Source organism: Phoxinus phoxinus, assembly GCF_949152265.1.
Source record: "Phoxinus phoxinus genome assembly, chromosome: 23".
Classification (NCBI taxonomy): Eukaryota; Metazoa; Chordata; class Actinopteri; order Cypriniformes; family Leuciscidae; genus Phoxinus; species Phoxinus phoxinus.
The window spans coordinates 27,492,834-27,515,290 of NC_136898.1; the positions used below are offsets into that span (position 1 = coordinate 27,492,834).

Below are 22,457 nucleotides of genomic sequence, written 5' to 3' on the forward strand. Positions count from 1 at the left end.
GTCGCCACTTCTGTGTGGCTTACGCCGTGTGGCTTACGCTGTGAGATCAATTTGGAGATCGAGACCCCAACGCGCAAGCATCACTCGTGACTAGTAATGGAGTAATATCCATGTGCTTTTTATTAATGATTAGCTTTATTTGTTTATCTTTTTCTCCAGATCATGGCCCAGAGGAAGTCTTCCGGCAGACTGAACACTGATCCGTCCAGACTCAGGGACATCCCTTTCCAGGGTAACATGACCGATGCTGTATTCAGCTTTTGTTTTCTGCATGGTCTCAAGTGTTAGACAGTATGTAACGCTGTTGAAAGTGTTGGGTTTGACATCACGTGTTTACATCACTTCTATACGAGTATTGTAATGGATCATGGAAATATGCTGTTGTGACTGATTCTGATCTCTTCTCCTCCAGAGTTCCCAGCTCCCAAGAATGAGCTGGCCCAGCACTTCCAGGTTTGGTATTTGGGTCGTGTGCCGGTGACAAAGCCAGTTGGTAGGATGCCGTCTGTTTGTTAACGCTTTACTCTCATGCCATTATATACAAATGCACACTTTACCTGTTATTTTCTGCACCAAAACGCAGAAAACGCTGTCGCATGTTTTTATGTGGCTATGACATTAGAGCTGTCGTGGTGAAGGAGAATTGCGGTAATTTTGAGTGGCTCAATAGCGCGATATGTGATATTTCCGCCATTTATTCATTGGTTTATTTATTGCTATATAAATAAGTGTCATGTTGTGGGCAGCAGGCACAAAAACAAGGACATATTCAGTAACCCATGTAACCGAAACTAAACTGTTGAAACAGGAAGTGAAGTTAACAGAAGAGAATGTAATAATAAGGGTACGCATACCAGAACATAAACCTGACAATAAGCTTGTTAGACTATTGTTATATGTAACCGTTATATCGAATGTCAGTTGAGGAGAGGCTTTCAGCTGATATTTCTCCAGCACTGCTCGTCTCTGCAGATCACTCAGCAGTTTCATTGCTGCACCGTCTTTGAGTCACTAAACCATTCAAAAACGCTGATACATTCAAAGATAGATGTAATTAGACAAGGTGTAAAAAAATTTATCTAATTAATTAGAGGCTTTTTAATTAATTAATCGAAATTAATCGCATTTTAATCGCATATAAATATTTGACCTGAGAACAGTGAGAAGTAATTTTTTTCACATGGATTTTTAGTATACCATTGAATAATGACTGAATACATAAGCTTAAGCAACAAAATATTGTTTATTTTTGTTCAACCAAGTCCAGCAGACCAGTGCTATTTTTTGCCATTAAATGTAGCAATAGCCGTTCCGAATTCCTTGTTGCATAGCTTGCACACAACCATGCTCTTATCGACGCTTCCATCCGTTCGTTTTTTATAACAAAATGTCCCATCCACGGGGCCAAACAAAGCGGTCTCGTCAGCTTCTTTGTTCATGTTCACTGTGGTTTGTTGTTGTCTGAAGTTATCGTTTATATACTGTCTATGGAAGTTATAAACGCTAGTTGGTGCTCCAGTATAATCAGTCCGCGTAAACTCATCCAGTGAGAAACGTTCCGCGGTGCAAAAATAAGTGCGATTAAAATGCGTTAAAAAATGTTTAACGCATCATTTTTTGTGTAATTAATTTATCTTAATTAACGCGTTAAAGTCCCGGCTCTAATATATATATATATATATATATATATATATATATATACACATTTACTTCAATTCTCGAGTGCCTTGGCTTGATGCGTTTTTAAGAAGGGCCTTATGAAAATTAAAACGTGAATATCGCGGTTGCTTGCATTCCTCTGCGGTTAGCTTGTCAGTATCACGGTATTTCAATGTTGCGGTTATCGCGACAGCCCTATGTAACACCTCTGAGCACTCAAAATAACATCTATTTGTTGTCATGTTCAAATCATATGTAGCTGCCAGAAATCAAAGTGGAGTTGTGTTGGTATGTGTCTCCTGAAGGCATGGAGGTTATTAATGTAGCGCTGGAGATGGCCCTCAACAGCAAAGACAAGGAGGATTGGACAGCGGTGAAAGTGAACGTGGCGTCCGCTACACTCACCATTATAACTTCTGAGGTAAAGTGTGTGTCTGTTGACAATCTTGCAGTACTTCAGTATCATGCAGTTTTGGTCAGTGTTTTTGGCACCTCTGGTAAATATGATCAAATATGATTGTAGGAGTAAATCTGCATTGTTTATCCTTTTGATTTTTCATTTAAACAAATCGCAAAAATCACTCCTTTCATTGAAGTAAAATAATTGAAACTGGGGGGTAAAGCACATTGTGAAATGCATGCTTTATGAAATTAATGATTTTCTCAAACACATTGGCCATAACTATTGGCACCCTTTTATTAAATACTTTTTGCTACCTTCTTTTTCTAAGATAACAGCTCTGAGTTTTCTCCTATAATGCCCGATGAGTTTGGAGAACATATGACAAGAGATCAGAGAGCATTCCTCCACACAGTATCTCTCCAGATCCTTCATTCCTCCGCACAGAACCTCTCCAGATCCTTCATTCCTCCACACAGAATCTCTCCAGATCCTTCATTCCTCCACACAGAATCTCTCCGGATCCTTCATTCCTCCGCACAGAATCTCTCCAGATCCTTCATTCCTCCACACAGAACCTCTCCAGATCCTTCATTCCTCCACACAGAATCTCTCCAGATCCTTCATTCCTCCACACAGATCTCTCCAGATCCTTCATTCCTCCATACAGAGTCTCCCCAGATCCTTCATTCCTCCATACAGAATCTCCCCAGATCCTTCATTCCTCCATACAGAATCTCTCCAGATCCTTCATTCCTCCACACAGATCTCTCCAGATCCTTCATACAGAATCTCCCCAGATCCTTCATACAGAATCTCCCCAGATCCTTCATTCCTCCATACAGAATCTCCCCAGATCCTTCATTCCTCCACACAGAACCTCTCCAGATCCTTCATTCCTCCACACAGAACCTCTCCAGATCCTTCATTCCTCCATACAGAATCTCTCCAGATCCTTCATTCCTCCACACAGAACCTCTCCAGATCCTTCATTCCTCCACACAGAATCTCTCCAGATCCTTCATTCCTCCACACAGAATCTCTCCGGATCCTTCATTCCTCCGCACAGAATCTCTCCAGATCCTTCATTCCTCCACACAGAACCTCTCCAGATCCTTCATTCCTCCACACAGAATCTCTCCAGATCCTTCATTCCTCCACACAGAACCTCTCCAGATCCTTCATTCCTCCACACAGATCTCTCCGGATCCTTCATTCCTCCACACAGAATCTCTCCAGATCCTTCATTCCTCCGCACAGAACCTCTCCAGATCCTTCATTCCTCCACACAGAATCTCTCCAGATCCTTCATTCCTCCACACAGAACCTCTCCAGATCCTTCATTCCTCCACACAGAATCTCTCCAGATCCTTCATTCCTCCACACAGATCTCTCCAGATCCTTCATTCCTCCATACAGAATCTCCCCAGATCCTTCATTCCTCCATACAGAATCTCCCCAGATCCTTCATTCCTCCATACAGAATCTCTCCAGATCCTTCATTCCTCCAAACAGATCTCTCCAGATCCTTCATACAGATCCTTCATCCAGATCCTTCAGATCTCTCCAGATCCTTCAGATCTCCCCAGATCCTTCATTCCTCCATACAGAATCTCCCCAGATCCTTCATTCCTCCATACAGATCTCTCCAGATCCTTCATTCCTCCATACAGAATCTCTCCAGATCCTTCATTCCTCCACACAGAATCTCTCCAGATCCTTCATTCCTCCACACAGAATCTCTCCAGATCCTTCATTCCTCCTCACAGAATCTCCCCAGATCATTCATTCCTCCATACAGAATCTCCCCAGATCCTTCATTCCTCCATACAGAATCTCCCCAGATCCTTCATTCCTCCATACAGATCTCTCCAGATCCTTCATTCCTCCATACAGAATCTCTCCAGATCCTTCATTCCTCCACACAGAACCTCTCCAGATCCTTCATTCCTCCACACAGAATCTCTCCAGATCCTTCATTCCTCCACACAGAATCTCCCCAGATCCTTCATTCCTCCATACAGAATCTCCCCAGATCCTTCATTCCTCCACACAGAATCTCTCCAGATCCTTTATTCCGCCACACAGATCTCTCCAGATCCTTCATTCCTCCATACAGAATCTCCCCAGATCCTTCATTCCTCCATACAGAATCTCCCCAGATCCTTCATTCCTCCATACAGATCTCTCCAGATCCTTCATTCCTCCATACAGAATCTCTCCAGATCCTTCATTCCTCCACACAGAATCTCTCCAGATCCTTCATTCCTCCACACAGAATCTCTCCAGATCCTTCATTCCTCCTCACAGAATCTCCCCAGATCATTCATTCCTCCATACAGAATCTCCCCAGATCCTTCATTCCTCCATACAGAATCTCCCCAGATCCTTCATTCCTCCATACAGATCTCTCCAGATCCTTCATTCCTCCATACAGAATCTCTCCAGATCCTTCATTCCTCCACACAGAACCTCTCCAGATCCTTCATTCCTCCACACAGAATCTCTCCAGATCCTTCATTCCTCCACACAGAATCTCCCCAGATCCTTCATTCCTCCATACAGAATCTCCCCAGATCCTTCATTCCTCCACACAGAACCTCTCCAGATCCTTTATTCCGCCACACAGATCTCTCCAGATCCTTCATTCCTCCATACAGAATCTCTCCAGATCCTTCATTCCTCCACACAGAATCTCCCCAGATCCTTCATTCCTCCATACAGATCTCTCCAGATCCTTCATTCCTCCATACAGAATCTCTCCAGATCCTTCATTCCTCCACACAGAACCTCTCCAGATCCTTCATTCCTCCACACAGAACATCTCCAGATCCTTCATTCCTCCACACAGAATCTCTCCAGATCCTTCATTCCTCCACACAGAATCTCTCCAGATCCTTCATTCCTCCACACAGAATCTCTCCAGATCCTTCATTCCTCCACACAGAATCTCTCCAGATCCTTCATTCCTCCACACAGACTCTCTCCAGATTCTTCATTCCTCCACACAGAACCTCTCCAGATCCTTCATTCCTCCACACAGAATCTCTCCAGATCCTTCATTCCTCCACACAGAATCTCCCCAGATCCTTCATTCCTCCACACAGAATCTCCCCAGATCCTTCATTCCTCCATACAGATCTCTCCAGATCCTTAATTCCTCCACACAGAATCTCTCCAGATCCTTAATTTCTCCACACAGATCTCTCCAGATCCTTCATTCCTCCACACAGAATCTCTCCAGATCCTTCATTCCTCCACACAGATCTCTCCAGATCCTTCATTCCTCCACACAGAATCTCCCCAGATCCTTCATTCCTCCATACAGATCTCTCCAGATCCTTCATTCCTCCACACAGAATCTCTCCAGATCCTTCATTCCTCCACACAGACTCTCTCCAGATCCTTCATTCCTCCATACAGAATCTCCCCAGATCCTTCATTCCTCCACACAGAATCTCCCCAGATCCTTCATTCCTCCATACAGAATCTCCCCAGATCCTTCATTCCTCCACACAGAATCTCTCCTGATCCTTCATTCCTCCACACAGAATCTCCCCAGATCCTTCATTCCTCCACACAGAATCTCCCCAGATCCTTCATTCCTCCACACAGAATCTCTCCTGATCCTTCATTCCTCCACACAGAATCTCCCCAGATCCTTCATTCCTCCATACAGATCTCTCCAGATCCTTCATTCCTCCACACAGAATCTCTCCAGATCCTTCATTCCTCCACACAGAACCTCTCCAGATCCTTCATTCTTCCACACAGATCTCTCCAGATCCTTCATTCCTCCACACAGATCTCTCCAGATCCTTCATTCCCCCACACAGATCTCTCCAGATCCTTCATTCCTCCATACAGAATCTCTCCAGGGCCCGGTTTTTCAAAAGGTTTAATCTGGATAAAATTGATCCGGATTTAGTAATCCTTTTTTTTGCGATCCGTGATCACGTAATCCAGTTTACTTTTGAGCCAGTTTTTTAAAGCAACATCGGATTGGATCAATCTGATCCGGATAGGAACTTTTCAGGATCACCAAATCTGGATAACCAGTGCTCAAACAGGATAGGAAATCACAATGTAGAACTATAGATATGTAAAGAGCAACAAGTAGAATAGCCACTGTGGGGTCAATATAAGTTTCTTTTTATTTGAAATGAAAACACACAAAAAAATAAAAACAAGAAAAACCCCACCCCATCCTCTTCCAGCTCCGCTCATCTGAGACAACACAAACACTGTACATTGAGGATATTTATAACAAGTTTAAAATATAGATGTATTGAATAAAAAAAAAGACTTAATGGAGTTCTTAAGAGGTAGCTTTGCATGTCTTAACTACCTGAGAGCGGAACCACAGAAAGCATGCAACACAACCCTTGCCTGTATTGTCCTGCACAACATCGCTACTAAGCGCAATGTCCCTCTCTGTGCTGACAATGATGCACCTGAGCCCCTTGGAGACCCTAACCAACCTCCTGCATTCTGCCAGAACGGACGTGCAACAAGGGACGCAATAGTTAGACACTATTTCTGATTTGGATTTGTTTGGGATTTCAAAAATCAGTGATTGCCATTCTTTGTATTTTTTTGGTTATTCTGTAATCATTGCATGCATCACTAATAAATATTCTAAAAACAAAAATATTTTCGATTGTGATGAATATATATATATATATATATATATATATATATATATATATATATATATATATATATCAATTAGTGACAGAATAAAATTTATTGTTTTTGGTCAATTTTGACAGCTGTTTGGGGGATTATTTTATGAGGCCAAACTCTTTCTACTTTGCTGTAGGCCTATACTGAAAGGCTGAATACGTTCAAGCCTATACCTAATCACTGTAGCCTGACGAATGAACAAATAAAATTAAAACCTTATGAATAAATAGGATATCTTGTAAGATACTGCATGATCCAAATATAGTATTATTTGATACATTTTTAAAGTTTTTAATTACATTTTGGGCATGAAATCCACGCTGAATCCACCGTTCTGATGGGATCAGTTTAATCCAGATTTTTGGGATCAAAGTGATCCAAATCCTACAAAAAAGTTCTGAAAAACCCAAACTAAAGGTTTGATTGGATCAAAACCAAGATTGGATTACGTGATCTAATCCGATTATGTAATCCGTTTTCTCTTTTGAAAAACCCATTTTCAAGATTTGATCCAATCCGTTATCCAAAATCCTAGTGGATTACTTTTGAAAAACCGGGCCCAGATCCTTCATTCCTCCACACAGAATCTCTCCAGATCCTTCATTCCTCCACACAGATCTCTCCAGATCCTTCATTCCTCCACACAGATCTCTCCATATCCTTCATTCCCCCACACAGATCTCTCCATATCCTTCATTCCTCCACACAGATCTCTCCAGATCCTTCATTCCCCCACACAGATCTCTCCAGATCCTTCATTCCTCCACACAGATCTCTCCATATCCTTCATTCCTCCACACAGATCTCTCCAGATCCTTCATTCCCCCACACAGATCTCTCCAGATCCTTCATTCCTCCACACAGATCTCTCCAGATCCTTCATTCCTCCACACAGAATCTCTCCGGATCCTTCATTCCTCCACACAGATCTCTCCATATCCTTCATTCCCCCACACAGATCTCTCCATATCCTTCATTCCTCCACACAGATCTCTCCAGATCCTTCATTCCCCCACACAGATCTCTCCAGATCCTTCATTCCTCCACACAGAATCTCTCCGGATCCTTCATTCCTCCACACAGATCTCTCTAGATCCTTCATTCCTCCACACAGAACCTCTCCAGATTTGCTGGTGCTACTTCTCTTCAGTTCAGCCCACTCTTTTTCTATAGAGTTCATGTCAGGGACTGGGATGGTCATGGCAGAAGGTTTATTCTGTTCTCAGTGACACTTTTTTGTGTTGATTTTGATGTTTGTTTTGGATCGTTGTTGAAAAGGTTTTGTTGTATTTATATGGTATTTGTATTTTTGTAATTACATTTTTGTCATGAAAATAGCCTTGAATGCTGACATGGCTTTAAATAAAATAATCTGAATCTGGATCGTTGTTCTGATGGAAGATCTAACCACGGCCCATTACAGGATTTCTAGCAGAGGCCGTCAGGTTTAGATTTTTTATCTGTTGGTATTTGCTTGAATCCATGTACCAGGACCTCCAGCAAAAAATAAATAGGCCCACAACATTAAAGATCCAGCATTATATTTAACTGTGGGCATGGGGTACTTTTTATCCATGTCTTCACCAAACCCATCTGGTGGAATTTCAGCCCATAAAAAATGCAAGCCCTAAAAATACAATGCATTAAAATGCATGGTTAATGCAATGCATATTTTTTTCAAGTAGTGCAATTCAACAGGCTTTTTGTTTCAAAAACATTTGGCATTAATTTACTTCCATATTCATTTGAGAAAAAAAATCGTCGTATCATATATACACACAAACACGTGCATGCGCGCCTGTGTTAAGAGCGCTTGTTGCTCCGCGCACTGATGCGCTCATCTGTGGACATTTCCGAATGCCTTCCTACAGTTACTTAAAGGGATACTCCACTTTTTTTTGGAAATAGGCTCATTTTACAACTCCCCCAGAGTTAAACAGTTGAGTTTTACCGTTTTCGATTCCATTCAGCCGAACTCCGGGTTTGACGGTACCACTTTTAGCATAGCTTAGCATAGATAATTGATTCTGATGGGTCCAGTAGCATTTCTTTCAAAATGACCAACGAGTTTCAATATTTGTCCTGTTTAAAACTTGACTCTTCTGTAGTTAAACCGTGTACTAAGATCGACGGAAAATGAAAAGTTGCGATTTTCCAAGCCTATATGGCTAGGAACTACTCTCATTCCGGCGTAAGAATCAAGGAACTGTGCGGCCGTACCATGGGTGCAGCAGCGTAATGATATGACGAAGCACTTGCCGTCAACAAACCAACGTGACAACCTGCTTGCACAGGGAGCGTGCCTTGTAGCATGGAGACATTTGTGAGAGACGATTTAGATGACATTTACTTTGGTGCTGATCCCGAACCGTATTTATGGTTAACCATGGCTAATCGCACAGCAAACCTAATTTGCCGCCTAAAAACTACACAAACTTAGTCCCGGTCATGTTGGAAGTTACCGAGCTGGGGACTATTTTCAGGTGCTTCGTCATATCATTACGCTGCTGCACCCATGGTACGGCCGCACAGTTCCTTGATTCTTACGCCGGAATGAGAGTAGTTCCTAGCCATATAGGCTTGGAAAATCGCAACTTTTCATTTTCCGTCGATCTTAGTACACGGTTTAACTACAGAAGAGTCAAGTTTTAAATAGGACAAATATTGAATCTCGTTGGTCATTTTGAAAGAAATGCTACTGGACCCACCAGAATCAATGATCTATGCTAAGCTATGCTAAAAGTGGTACCGTCAGACCCGGAGTTCGGCTGAATGGATTTGAAAACGGTAAAACTCAACTGTTTAACTCTGGGGGAGTTGTAAAATGAGCCTATTTCCAAAAAAAGTGGAGTATCCCTTTAATAAAAGCGGCTTTCCACACAAACAAACATACGTGTGTCATTATTAGTATGAGAAAAAAATGGGGATTTTAACTGTCGGTCTCGGACAGAAAAATTTGGCCCGATCCACACTCTGACACAGACACAGAAACTCATGGCAACCCGTCAAAATAAAAGTTTGTCTTAACTTGAAGAAATTGACAGAATCATAGAAATAATTATATTAGTCAAATAGTTAAATAAAATAGAAAAATAGTTCCAACAGATTTTGCTGTGGTACCGAAATTGGTACCGAGAACCATAACATTTTAATGGTATCTGTACCGACTAATGGAATATTTTTATCGTGACATCCCTATTAGTCACCCCGGTGTGCTAAAGAATGTAAATATTAGTGGGAATATACTTCAGAGATTTTTTTACTCGTAAAAAAATTCTAGGGGTGCCAATAATTGTGGCCGTGTTTTGGAGATTTTTTTTTTTCATAATGTGATTTTCTCCCCACTTATTATTTAACTTCAATGAAAGGTTCGATTTTTGTGAATAATTTTTCACAGCCATCTTTAATCATATTTACCAGGGGTGCCAATACTTCTGACCACAACTGTGTGTAATACTGTGATGGTCACACATACTGTAAAATATTGTAACAATCTGCTTCGCTGAATCCCTTCACTGATATTACCTCTCAATGTCCCCAACACAGTCCGAGGAAGTGCTCTCCGAGTGTCGTGTGCGGTTCCTGGCGTTCATGGGAGTCGGGAAGGATGTGCACACGTTTGCATTCATCATGGCGGAGGGTCCTGGAGACTTCATCTGTCACATGTTTTGGTGTGACCCTAACGCCGCCAGTCTGAGTGAGGCCGTCCAGGCTGCCTGCATGGTGAGCTCATGTCTGGTTTATCATCTCGTTTGCTGTCAGTGACATTACTTCTCCACTGCACATGTGAAAGAGATCCAGATAGTTCATGCTGTTGCACACAGTGCTGGGCTTCAGACTGAAACGGTCCAAAAATATTCATTTGCGAGTGATATTTTTGCTAAGATTGCCACAATAATGTACATATTATGATTAAAAATGATGTGCCTTTTTACATGCATGTTCTGTGATGCTCCATAACAGAGTCATACATTAGTCCATATGATTTTGCTGTATACTGTACGTCTTCTGATGTCATGTTCTTGGTTTGGGGAATGAACCCACAATGTAAGTTGTTAATCCTCCATTGCAGATCTCATACTTGAGTTCACATGGGATTATTCAATGAACTGTGGTGTTTGGAATCACACACTTCAGCTTTAACAGTATAAATGAGATCATTTGGGAACAAAAGTACTGGCATCATTTATTGACACTTTTTTTGTGCAAAGTTTGCTGCTTCCGGATTTGTAGATTATTTGTAGCAGTATACTGGATAGTAATGATAAGAATTTAATACGTTTTAAAGGATTTTATTTGCAAAAACGTCCAGTGTATGCAAAGTCAAGTCACCTTCATTTATACAGCGCTTTTAACACTGTAGATTGTTCCACAGCAGCTTTACAGAGATCACAGAGATTACAGTAACCGAGAGTGTTTAGGCTTTACAGCAGATCTAGAGTACAGTTACACTTCATTATCACTCTTGCCTTGTGACGTGTCCCATCCTGGTGGAGAATACACGGATCATCACCAAATTATATTATATTATTATTATTATATATAGCTGCTCCTTTATGCCAGGGCCAAAACATGGTGAGATTGGCATTTTTGTGATAAAGTTCTTTCTCGCCAATGAAGCTTTTTGAAATAATTTAAAATGCATCTGGGGCCGTATTCACAAAGAATTTTATCTTACCACTAGGAGTACTCCTAAATCGCACTAAAAGATTTTAGCTAGGAGTGTTCTCTTAAAAGTTATTCACAACGCCTTTCAGACCTACTCTTAGTAAGGAAAAATTACAACTCCTAAACTAAGAGTGAGTCTTCGTTGCTATGGATGACGTCAATTCTCATGCACGAGCTTCCTCGCAATGATCACGGTGATTGGTTGTTAGATGACAGGGCCATCATGCGAACCAACACAGACGCACCAAATCATGGAATTACGACATCTATGTCTGTGTCCTACACAAAATAATAATAGTATTGTCATCGAAATGCATATATAATGACATGTTTGTGCAGGCCCCAGTGAAGTGTAATTCTAAAAAGGCAGAGAGAGAGAGAAAAGTTGTGAATTAAATTAAATTAAATCAAGGTAGCCTAATACCCTAATGAAAACCGCCACTTGCCTAATAATGAAAAACGACACTTGCATTAACACTTGCTTGGTTAATTGACATCCTATTAGCCTAAATAGACCCTACTTAAAGCAAGGAAATGTTGCTCCTATTGAAGTAATGTAATAGTTGAATGACGGTAGATTATGAACTCGCCAAAACGGAAAAGAAAGCCCAACTGGACGCAGGATCAGTCACTGCTGCTGGCCCAGTTGGTGCTGAAAAAAAAAAAACGTAATAAAAGGGAAATTCGGCACTGGGATACGGATACAACATCGAGAATTGTGAAGTTTGCATCGAACACAATCTGGGGAGTGGGTTTTCTTTCTATTCACAAACATGTCCTCATCTTGACGTGCATTATTTTAATATGTGTCCCGTCTATAGCACCGACCACTCCGGGCACACCGGCAATATCCATAAAGCTGGCTTTGTTTCTTTGGAGTTGGCGAATGTCTAAAGGAAAACTTTGTCGAAAAAGAACTGTCGAATAATATGGGGTCTACAGAGTGTATTACACAATTGCATTTTCCCCGTTGCCAGGTAGCGAAGTGTTATCATACATTTAAATTCGGCATTGATTGGGTTGTTGCGATTAGTTGGCGCTGTTATTGCATCCCTCACAAGATCCACAACAATCAGTATTCCCTCACGGTTAAGGCGGTATCTTTGTAATAACTCCGTGTCATTGAGTGTCTCCATACACTGCGTCGCGCGGCGATTTTAAGACCCGTTGTGAATAGGTCTTAGTGAGTTAGGAGTCCTCTCGACTTCTTTTAAGCTGTCCCAGACTTAGGTGCTACTTTTAGGGCTAAAATGCTTCGTGAATTACTCTTAGTGAAAAAAATTAGGAGTCCTAAAGTTAGGAGTGACACGCCCATTATTTTTAGGAGTTGCTCCTAAATTCCCCTGTTAGGAGCTACTTTTAGCCTTAAAATTCTTTGTGAATACGGCCCCAGATCACTCTGCACAATAATCTACAAATAATGTAAATCAACACCACAAACTGAGCGGCAAACACACACTGAGCAGGAAACACACACTGAGCAGGAAACACACACTGAGCAGGAAACACACACTGAGCAGGAAACACACACTGAGCAGGAAACACACACTGAGCAGGAAACACACACTGAGCAGGAAACACACACTGAGCAGGAAACACACACTGAGCAGGAAACCACACTGAGCAGGAAACACATGTACAGATGGTACTCAACCAGAATGCCTATTACCGCCGCGACAGGCACCGCGGCAAAACTACCGCGGTAAAAATAATCCAGTCGCATTTCAAAGTCATTCGCGAAATGACCGCCAGGTGGCGCAGAGGGACATTGTGCAAAACAGCAGCTATTGCCGTATTTTGAAATGTAAGCTGGGTTAATGTCAATTAACAGATGAAATAGGCTACTATAGAACATTGTTTAGGACAGAAAAATAGAATCATAATTTAAAAATAGAGACGAGAACAATATAGCCTTTATTTCATATTGTAGCCTACGCCTAGACGTCGGTGGGCGACATAAGCCTATTACCCGTTGGGAGCAGCGTGATAAAATAATAATAATAACAAAAATAACGAACAAAAATAAATTAGGTGCAAAGAAGCTGATTATTTGTTTACTACTCTATTGAGGAATGAGATGAATGATGAGCGCTTCTCTGGAACAGATTGGATAAACCGGGCTTTTCTAAATGAGTAAATTCATGGCCGAGTGTATCGATTATTTGGATGACACGGGTTCGAATCCCGTACAAATAGAGATTATTGTACATTTTATATTAGCCTATTAATGCATGTCATAGCCTATTATTAATGCAGACAATCAAACAAACAAAACATTTTTTTATACAGGATAGCCTTTTTTTTGTGGTTCATATAGAGTTTGTAAAACATGGTTTTAACTAAGCAATTGGGTGCGATTTTCCAGGGGGACGGGGATTTCCTTCTGGTCTAAACATCCCTGCTTCTGCTGAATTATTTTAATCCCCCCTCCCTCCACAGTAACCAATGCTATAAATTACTTCACCAATAGACCATTTAAAATATATAAAATAAAGATATGCAACAGGCACGTTTAAACGACTAACAATAAAATCAGAACCAGTTTCAGTTCCAGTGCCTTAATGCATGCACGGCTTTCAAAATGTCACAAAGCGTTTTGAGATTATTTTGAATGAAATATTGAAGTTTATAATTAAGTATTTTGGCACACCACGCCAAATGGCGCTATCCATTGTTCTAAAGTCGGGTTTTATTCTGGCATGTTGAATTAGTGTTTGACAGACGCGGCTGCGCGGATTTATTTTTCTCATAACAGACATCTAAAATAACTTAGGCCCTAATAGGCTACTCCGTAGTTTTTTAGTCATACAGATCAGAGTAGAGTAGCCTACATCGTTCAAAACTGTAAACTTTTATTCATATTCAAACTTTTATTCAAAAGTTTATCTGTCATCTCTGTCTCCGGGAACTGCGCGTCACAAAAATGAACCGAAAGCCACTTTCCTCCGCTCAGTCACGATAAGAAATCGGCTATGTCTAAAGCCTTTAAATGTCTAAATATTTAATAAATGTTATCTGATTAGGTAATCCGTATGAAACAGAGAGGTGCAGATCTAGCCTACTCAAAAGCTGTGAGCGCTTCCCAATGATGAACGGACAAGGGTGGAAATCTCGCTATAATTAAATGTCTAGGCTAAATCGCCCTGAATTAAATTGTAAAAATAGATCAGATAATTTATTTGTCGAAATGTTGCGATATTGTTTCACTTAAGTTCATAAATATTATATAAATGTTATTTAGTTTAGCAGCAGCACAAAGCACTGTGGTTCGAGATTTATAAATAAAAAAATAATAATAGCTAATTCACAAATCGCGCACCCTGGTTGTAAGGATCCAAAGATCCCCTTGGAATTTAACATTGAGTTGAACATTGTATTCATGACAACAAATGAACATGCGTTTGTATTTAGGTTTGCTTGGAAAAAGCTGGCCCAAACCGAGGTAGTGTTTTATTTCTTCAATTATTGAAATAATTAAATGTTTAATAATAAACTTTTATGACAGAAATATTAGCCTATTAGCCTACATGTAGCCTAAATAATTAAATTATTTAATTATCAACACTTTACTAGCCTAATGCTATGTCTAGAATTAAGTGTGAATTGCGTCTTCTCTTTGTTTTAAGTCGGTCTCTAACTCAGCCTGTGGGGGGTTGGGGGTTCAGGAGGTGTTAAATGTTCTGTCTTTCATATCGAGAGTGAGTCTGATGACCAGGCAAAGGCAAAATACTTTTAAAGATATATCTCTCGATGTGTCCAAATGTAGGCCCTTAAATTATAAATATTGTAGTTTTATGTATTGTACTATTTAAAGAGGTTTCACACACACTTTCAGTTGAAGTGTTCAATCCGTTTGTTTCAACTGGTTTTGTAGAATTTTAACACGTTTGAGTGTGTGTGTCAACAATCTGGCATTATCTAAACATGAACTATCGACGAAACGCGTTCTTGCCAACTAAACGAATGCAAGTGAGCAGCAGATACAGCGCTTATTCTCGATCCACCTCGTTTTATTGTACGGTGAATTCAACCAGGCATTCTGTTTGAAATCATGTTACAGTTTTTTTTTTTCGTGATTTGTATGGATGACACACAGCGACATCAGTATTATCAGCTGTATAATGGGGTTTTACCCTGAAATCTCGTTTAATGTCGAGAGAGACCCGGCGCGCGCAGTGCAGGGAGACTAAATAAACTAAAATAAAAGAGATCCAGCGCGAGAGAGAAGCAAAGAAAATCTTAATTTATGTTGCTTTGAACTATTTTCGTTTTGTAGACTAGCTTACTGTTTTAATTGTTTATTTAGCTGCAATTTCTTTGGCAATACAGATTTAAAATGTCGCAAGAATAAGATTCTGTTTCTTACTTAATAAACTCTAACTCGATGCAACCCTGTTTTAAATAAATAAACTGCCCCCGACACTTTATTTAAACCTTGAAATGTCCAGGATCTGTTTTTAAAAATTTCTTCCTTTGCTATGGCGGGTATCAATTGTCAGTCATCTCAATTTTGTGGATGATTCACAAAACAATAATTTAGCAGATTAAAGATAGCTTCGTCATTTTCATTTTCTGACGCGATCGGCTGATAATCTTCCTTCATCAGTTTTGTCGTCTGTGCAGCGGCTCTACTGGAAAGTAGCAAATTTATGTTGTAATGTGCCATTGATAATTAAACAAAACGCTTGACTTCAATAAACAGTTACCTATCTAAGCATCAAGAATGGTAAAACATTTAACGCTGTCAGCCAAAGCTAGTGAGATTCGATCTCGCATCGCTTGAAGCTCCGTGAAGCTCGTGCTGTTGCGTTGTCCACTGCGCTACCGTCGGTCCGCTGATAAGACGTTGCTCTTGCAAAGCCTCATTGATGTAGCCTAATATTTTTCTATTGCAATGTTTTGTGTTGAAATGTTTTCATTATTTATTAAATGTATTAGGCCTACATTTAATTTCAGTCTTGTGATTATATGAATTCATTTAACTACATGTTTAACTTGAATTGATCTGTTTTACCACATTTCAATCCTTCTCAATGAGCCGCGGCGCGGCGGCAGATTACGCAATAGAGAGAATAAACTGACACTTTTCAAAGTCTGCGATTGTAGCGCCTCTTAGCGGTCAAAGCCAGCAAATACACCCCCGCAATTTTACCGCCGCGGGAACGGCGGCGGTAAAAGTCTCATTCTGGTTGAGTACCATCTGTATGTCACAGCTGTATAATCGAGTGACTGCTGAAGTTGTATAAACTCGATTAAGTTGTATAATCGAGTTGACGTGTTGCTGTTCCTCTGAAATGTTGTAACCGATGTCCTCCATGGTTTCCAGCTGAGGTACCAGAAGTGTTTGGACGCTCGGCCTCCCAGCAGTGGCTCGTGTCTGCCCGGTCCTCCTGCCGACTCCGTGGCCCGCCGGGTCGGCTCCAGCGTGAAGAAGGGTGTGCAGAGCCTGCTGGGTAGCTTGAAGAGATCCGGCGCGCAGACTCCCTGAGGAGGGAGCCGTCCTCAGCAGTGCTCACTGCATCACGTGTGTTTCGCTGTGTGTGTGTATAAGTAGAGGCTTGTTCATGTCACTTCATGTCCTCCTGCACAATATGAGCGAGAGTTACATTCATACACTACATCTCACACACCACATCTCACACACTACACCACACACACTACACCACACACTACATCTTCATTGGCTTTCCCACGGTTGTGTACGGGACCGTTTAGCACATTTAGCAGCACAGGGAATGAATGTGAGTTAGCAAGATTGGGTTTTCACTGTAGTGGGTGTTATGTGGCCTACTCAACCTAAAGACACTAAACGTTACGCATGCGATCACAAAACACTAAAATAAGCTTATACACTATGCAATGTGCTTATTTATTATTTGTTGTTCTTCCTGTGGCTTTTTGTGCTAGCTTTGACTGCTTTTTTTTTTATCCTAAAGAATTGATACTTCCCCAACCTCAACACCGGGACAGAACACAGAATCAATACAAACCAGACCTCGTTGGTCCCCCTGAAAATGCCCAGTGTTGACGTTCCTAACCTGTATGCCTTTCTGTCTTCTGTGGAGAACAAGATTTCTGTTTTAAATGTTGAACAACATGAGACTTTCACTTTATGGAAATAAGTGCAGTTTCACGTTTTATTTGACTTGCCTCGCTGACTGCAAGCCTTTTAATTTCCATCATTTCTTTGCTGATCTAGATTTGTGTAACAAATGAACACAATTACATTATATTACACATTACTTTACATTACCCACTCTGCCGGTGTGTGAATTTGACTACTAATGTGTAATGAAATAGCATTAACATATCCTAGTCTTCCAAAGTGGATTTGCTCATTAGAAAGCCTGCTTTTGTTTTAATGATCTTGTAATGTTTCCCCCTGTGTGTTTGTGTGTTGGATGCTTCATCTGTATCACAGTTGCGCGGCCCGAACATCAGCCCCGTGTGTGTGTGTGTGTGAGAGACGTACACTGCTTTGCAAGAGACATTTGTCCCGGTCCAGTTTCTACACTCACTGAAATCATTCCTTCTCACAAAAAAAAAAAAAAATGTATATTGTAAGTCTGATTATCTGCACAATTTACATGTTGTGTATCGGAAACAATCTTTGGAAATATATCTCAAATGCTTTGCAACCATAGTGGTCCTGCTGTATATAAACATTATTTCTGTCAGATACACATTGTAACATACGGCAATGTCTTAAACTTTGAAGAATGTGTAAGAGTTCATTAATATCATGTTGTTAACTGTAGTTCATGTACACACACACACTAATAGTGCCGCTCTGTTGTCCACCCGCGTCCAGGCTCATTCTCATGTCCAGTTGGTAAAGATAAATGTTTGAATGCACTTGTTCAATCTGATCTGTGTTTCCGAATGCTTCATTTTTACTCTAACATTTAGTGTGTAAGTCTAGATGTGATCGTGATGCTTAAAATGCGCTGCTTTTGTTAACGCTGTTGAAAAGACTTTATTGTAGAATAAGCGTACATTCTCCGCATATGTTCTGCATTACATGTAACAAAGAAAATGCCATTCTCTCCCCTTAATATCATGAAGGGTACTTTGTGTGCTAAAGCACAGCTATAAAATCACAAGATGTTTCTTATAAACAAGGAAATGTTACTTTATGCATAAATCTTCACTGACTGGTAACATGTAGAAATGCCTCCAGTACATTAGCTTTGTACTGTGATACTCAGACACAGGATCGGTCCTGCAAACGCTTGCGTAGAATGTTTTAACCATTACATTTTTAGGGGGAGTTGACAACTGATTTCTTAATGTAAATTTAATGTTATATAGATACATATGTGACTGGATGAAATAAAAAAAACTGAAAATACATTTAACGCTTATCTGCAGTTTTCTCAGTTTAATTAAAATACTAAGGCAGTTGTTAAAGCCGGGGGTGTTTTTGAGGAGGGGGGGAGGGGGGTGTTTCATGTGAAAAAAATCTAACCCCAAATAAAACAACTATTGTTATTTACAATAAAACTTTACTTTTGCTTTCACTGTAATAATTACTGCAATGTCATTGTGTCCGATTATACTTTTGAATTATCGAAGCGATAGATTATATAGTGTAGGAAACTTTTCCTTCTTCCAAGCAAAGACCAGGAGACGTTGGAATCACATTCAAGCAGAAGTTACTCTTTATTGAGCGCGTCTGCAGGTCGTCCAGACAGTCGAAATCAAATCATACGAAAGCAGGGAGGAGTTGATTCTATCCAGCAACAACCAGTTTAATCTAATCAGCATAATACTTCAACGTCTGCGCTAGGGCGTTGAAAGCTATTTGCAGAACAAAAGGTCTCAATGATCGGACTCATTTACAGGTCTTGCAGGAATCTACTGCTGGAAACTCAATATTCATCATTTATACCTAAAATTAAATAGGTTCTTAAAATGTGTTATTCTTCAGTCCCCCGTTTGAGAGTTCTTAAAACTCTTAACTTTTTGAAAAACCGGTCCCTGGTGTAATTTTGCTGAAAGATCAAGAATGTCTTGTTGGATTTTGTTCAAGTTCTCTGGGCCCGGTTTTTTGATCCGGATCAAACCTTTAGTTTGGGCTTTTCAGAACTTTTTTGTAGGATTTGGATCACTTTGATCCCAAAAATCTGGATTAAACTGATCCCATCAGAAGGGTGGATTCAGCGTGGATTTCATGCCCAAAATGTAATGAAAACTTTAAAAATGTATCAAATAATACTATATTTGGATCATGCAGTATCTTACAAGATATCCTATTTATTCATAAGGTTTTAATTTTATTTGTTCATTCGTCAGGCTACAGTGATTAGGTATAGGCTTTAACGTAGTCAGCCTTTCAGTATAGGCCTACAGCAAAGTAGAAAGAGTTTGGCCTCATAAAATAATCCCCCAAACAGCTGTCAAAATTGACCAAAAACAATACATTTTATTGTCACTAATTGATATATATATATTCATCACAATCGAAAATATTTTTGTTTTTAGAAAATTTGTTAGTGATGCATGCAATGATTACAGAATAACCAAAACAATGCAAAGAATGGCAATCACTGATTTTTGAAATCCAAAACAAATCCAAATCAGAAATAGTGTCTAACTATTGTTGGACGTCCTGTTTGCTGGTTGGTTAGGGTCTCCAAGGGGCTCAGGTGCATCATTGTCAGCACAGAGAGGGACATTGCGCTTAGTAGCGATGTTGTGCAGGACAATACAGGCAAGGGTTGTGTTGCATGCTTTCTGTGGTTCCGCTCTCAGGTAGTTAAGGCATGCAAAGCAACCTCTTAAGAACTCCATTAAGTATTTTTTTTTTTTATTCAATACATCCATATTTTAAACTTGTTATAAATATCCTCAATGTACAGTGTTTGTGTTGTAGGTCTCAGATGAGCGGACTGCTGGAAGAGGATGGGGTGGGGTTTTCTTTTCTTTTTTTCTTTTTTTTTGTGTTTTCATTTCAATTAAAAAGAAACTTATATTGACCCCACACTGGCTATTCTACTTGTTGCTCTTTACATATATATAGTTCTACATTGTGATTTCCTATCCTGTTTGAGCACTGGTTATCCAGATTTGGTGATCCTGAAAAGTTCCTATCCGGATCAGATTGATCCAATCCAATGTTGCTTTAAAAAACTAGCTCAAAAGTCAACTGGATTACGTGATCACGGATCGCAAAAAAAAGGATTACTAAATCCGGATAAATTTTATCCGGATTCAACCTTTTGAAAAACCGGGCCCTGGTGGATCCATTAAACCTGTGAGACGCGGTTAATGCTCCGAGTTCTTGGCCACCATGTTTGTGCACACGTGAGTCCTGGAATGCAGCCATCTTCTTTGTTTATGGCAGAAGCTGAAGGTGCGTGTGCCATGCAACGTTCTTTCCAGCAAACAAGGCGTTCTTGACATATTCATCAGCTCTAAGAATATGTTGTTTCTGGAGTCTACACTTTGCGCGATGTCCATGATGGTTAGTAGTGTGACCAGATTTCTCAGAGTGGAATACGGGACAGACACAGAACCCACAGACCCACAACACCTACTGCACACATACAAGTATTTACACTTAATAATATTGTTAGCTATGTAAAAAAATTAATGTAGACTTACATAAAATTGCAGATCAGTGGGAACAAGATGGTGCAACAGCATCATTCACTGTTGCCGGTTTGTATTTTTCACTGGAACCAATTTTTGCCAACATGCGCTTGTCTTTCAAAAGTTTATCATAAAATGCGGAGCAGTCCGGTCCGAAATTAATTCATACGAAAAGCATTGCCTTCATTGTTGTTACACTCAGTCGGGATTTTTCATCAGTCCATGATGCATTCATTAACGAGAACACACGTTCCACAGGTGCAGATGTACCAGGCAGGCATAAAACAAACTCCACAGTCAAAGATTAGACTCCAAAGTTGAGTGACTTGCTTCCCATCTCACTAAACACGTCTGTCCATCTATCAGACACAGCCACCTTGTTTTTGTTCCACTCAGTGAGGTGACAAGTGACGACACCCATCAAAGAGCATGGCTTCGTCAACCGATGTGAGAGCAGGTATTCTTGAGGAGAATTTGCTGAGGCTGCTCTGAATGTCTCTCCATTCTGGAACACTTCTCAGTAGGACCCACTCTAGTTCTTTTGTATTCTCCAGTGAGCAGCTCCAATTATCAAGGTAATCCACTGATGCTGAGTAAAAGCTTCTCACTGCACAATAAAAATCATCAGCTTTTATGTCACCAGCTTCAACAAGGGTGTCTAACTGTGTTTTGATGTCAGAGGGAATAAATGATTCCTCCAGCCTGGCCTGCAAGACATTTCTCAGATCATATATGTGCAAAGCCACTTCTGTGGCAGATATATTGTCTTGCTCTACTGTCTCCAGTGCACGATGGATGGAAAGCTGCAGTTTGCTAAGCCAAAGTTTTGTGCAAGGGTTGCTGAATGTGTCTCTTAGAAACTTTGGGCACTTTTCCTGAGAAAGAAAGTATGCACGTAGACCATCAAAAAGGTGCAGAATTCGTTCAAGAGATGGACCAAGAGAGAGGAAACGTGTGCTACTGCTGCAGTAATTTCTGGTAGTCCAGCTGTACAGTCATAAAACTTGTAGCAACATTGACTATTGACATCTGGTCAAATTAATGAATCGTGATCCTCACACACACTTCAACAGGACAGGACACCAACATGGCTCACACCAACATGTAACCGGACACCACACATTCCTCACAACAACATCTGGTCTTCCACACACACACCAAGACACCCACGTGTCCTCACACAGAGAAAAAGGACTGCTAAATAGTCACTTTTAAATGTAATAAATATATCCCTTTTTGTGTTAAGATGTGTTTATAAACCATAGGAAAGCATATATATGTCCAAGTGTAACATTAATCGAACTTTAAATGTCTATACTAATGCATAATAATCAAACGTTGTATTCCTAACCGTAACCTGATGTGTTTCATATCATTTTAAATCTTGAGACCTAACGGAGTTGAATCTCGATAATAGACTGCAATGATATGATTATTACTATATGAATCC

The 22,457-nt window shown here is 40.3% G+C and overlaps 1 protein-coding gene across 4 annotated transcripts in view; it reads left to right on the forward strand.

Annotated features, from left to right (window-relative positions):
• The window catches only part of apbb1 (amyloid beta (A4) precursor protein-binding, family B, member 1 (Fe65)), a 39,260-nt gene extending 20,978 nt beyond the window's left edge, over positions 1 to 18,282 (forward strand). Inside the window, exons 10-15 of one of the 4 annotated variants that reach the window (XR_013796192.1) lie at positions 160 to 232; positions 413 to 493; positions 1,965 to 2,080; positions 10,292 to 10,468; positions 16,740 to 16,953; positions 17,350 to 18,282. Coding sequence is in view for 3 of the 4 variants with exons in the window: in XM_079600267.1 (XP_079456393.1) it covers positions 160 to 232; positions 413 to 493; positions 1,965 to 2,080; positions 10,292 to 10,468; positions 16,740 to 16,901 (609 nt within the window). In the remaining variant the exon portion in view is untranslated. Of the gene's footprint in view, positions 1 to 159; positions 233 to 412; positions 494 to 1,964; positions 2,081 to 10,291; positions 10,469 to 16,739 lie in introns of all 4 variants that reach the window. The other 3 variants (XM_079600267.1, XM_079600268.1, XM_079600266.1) reach the window with 3 other exon arrangements.
• The last annotated feature ends 4,175 nt before the right edge of the window (positions 18,283 to 22,457 follow it).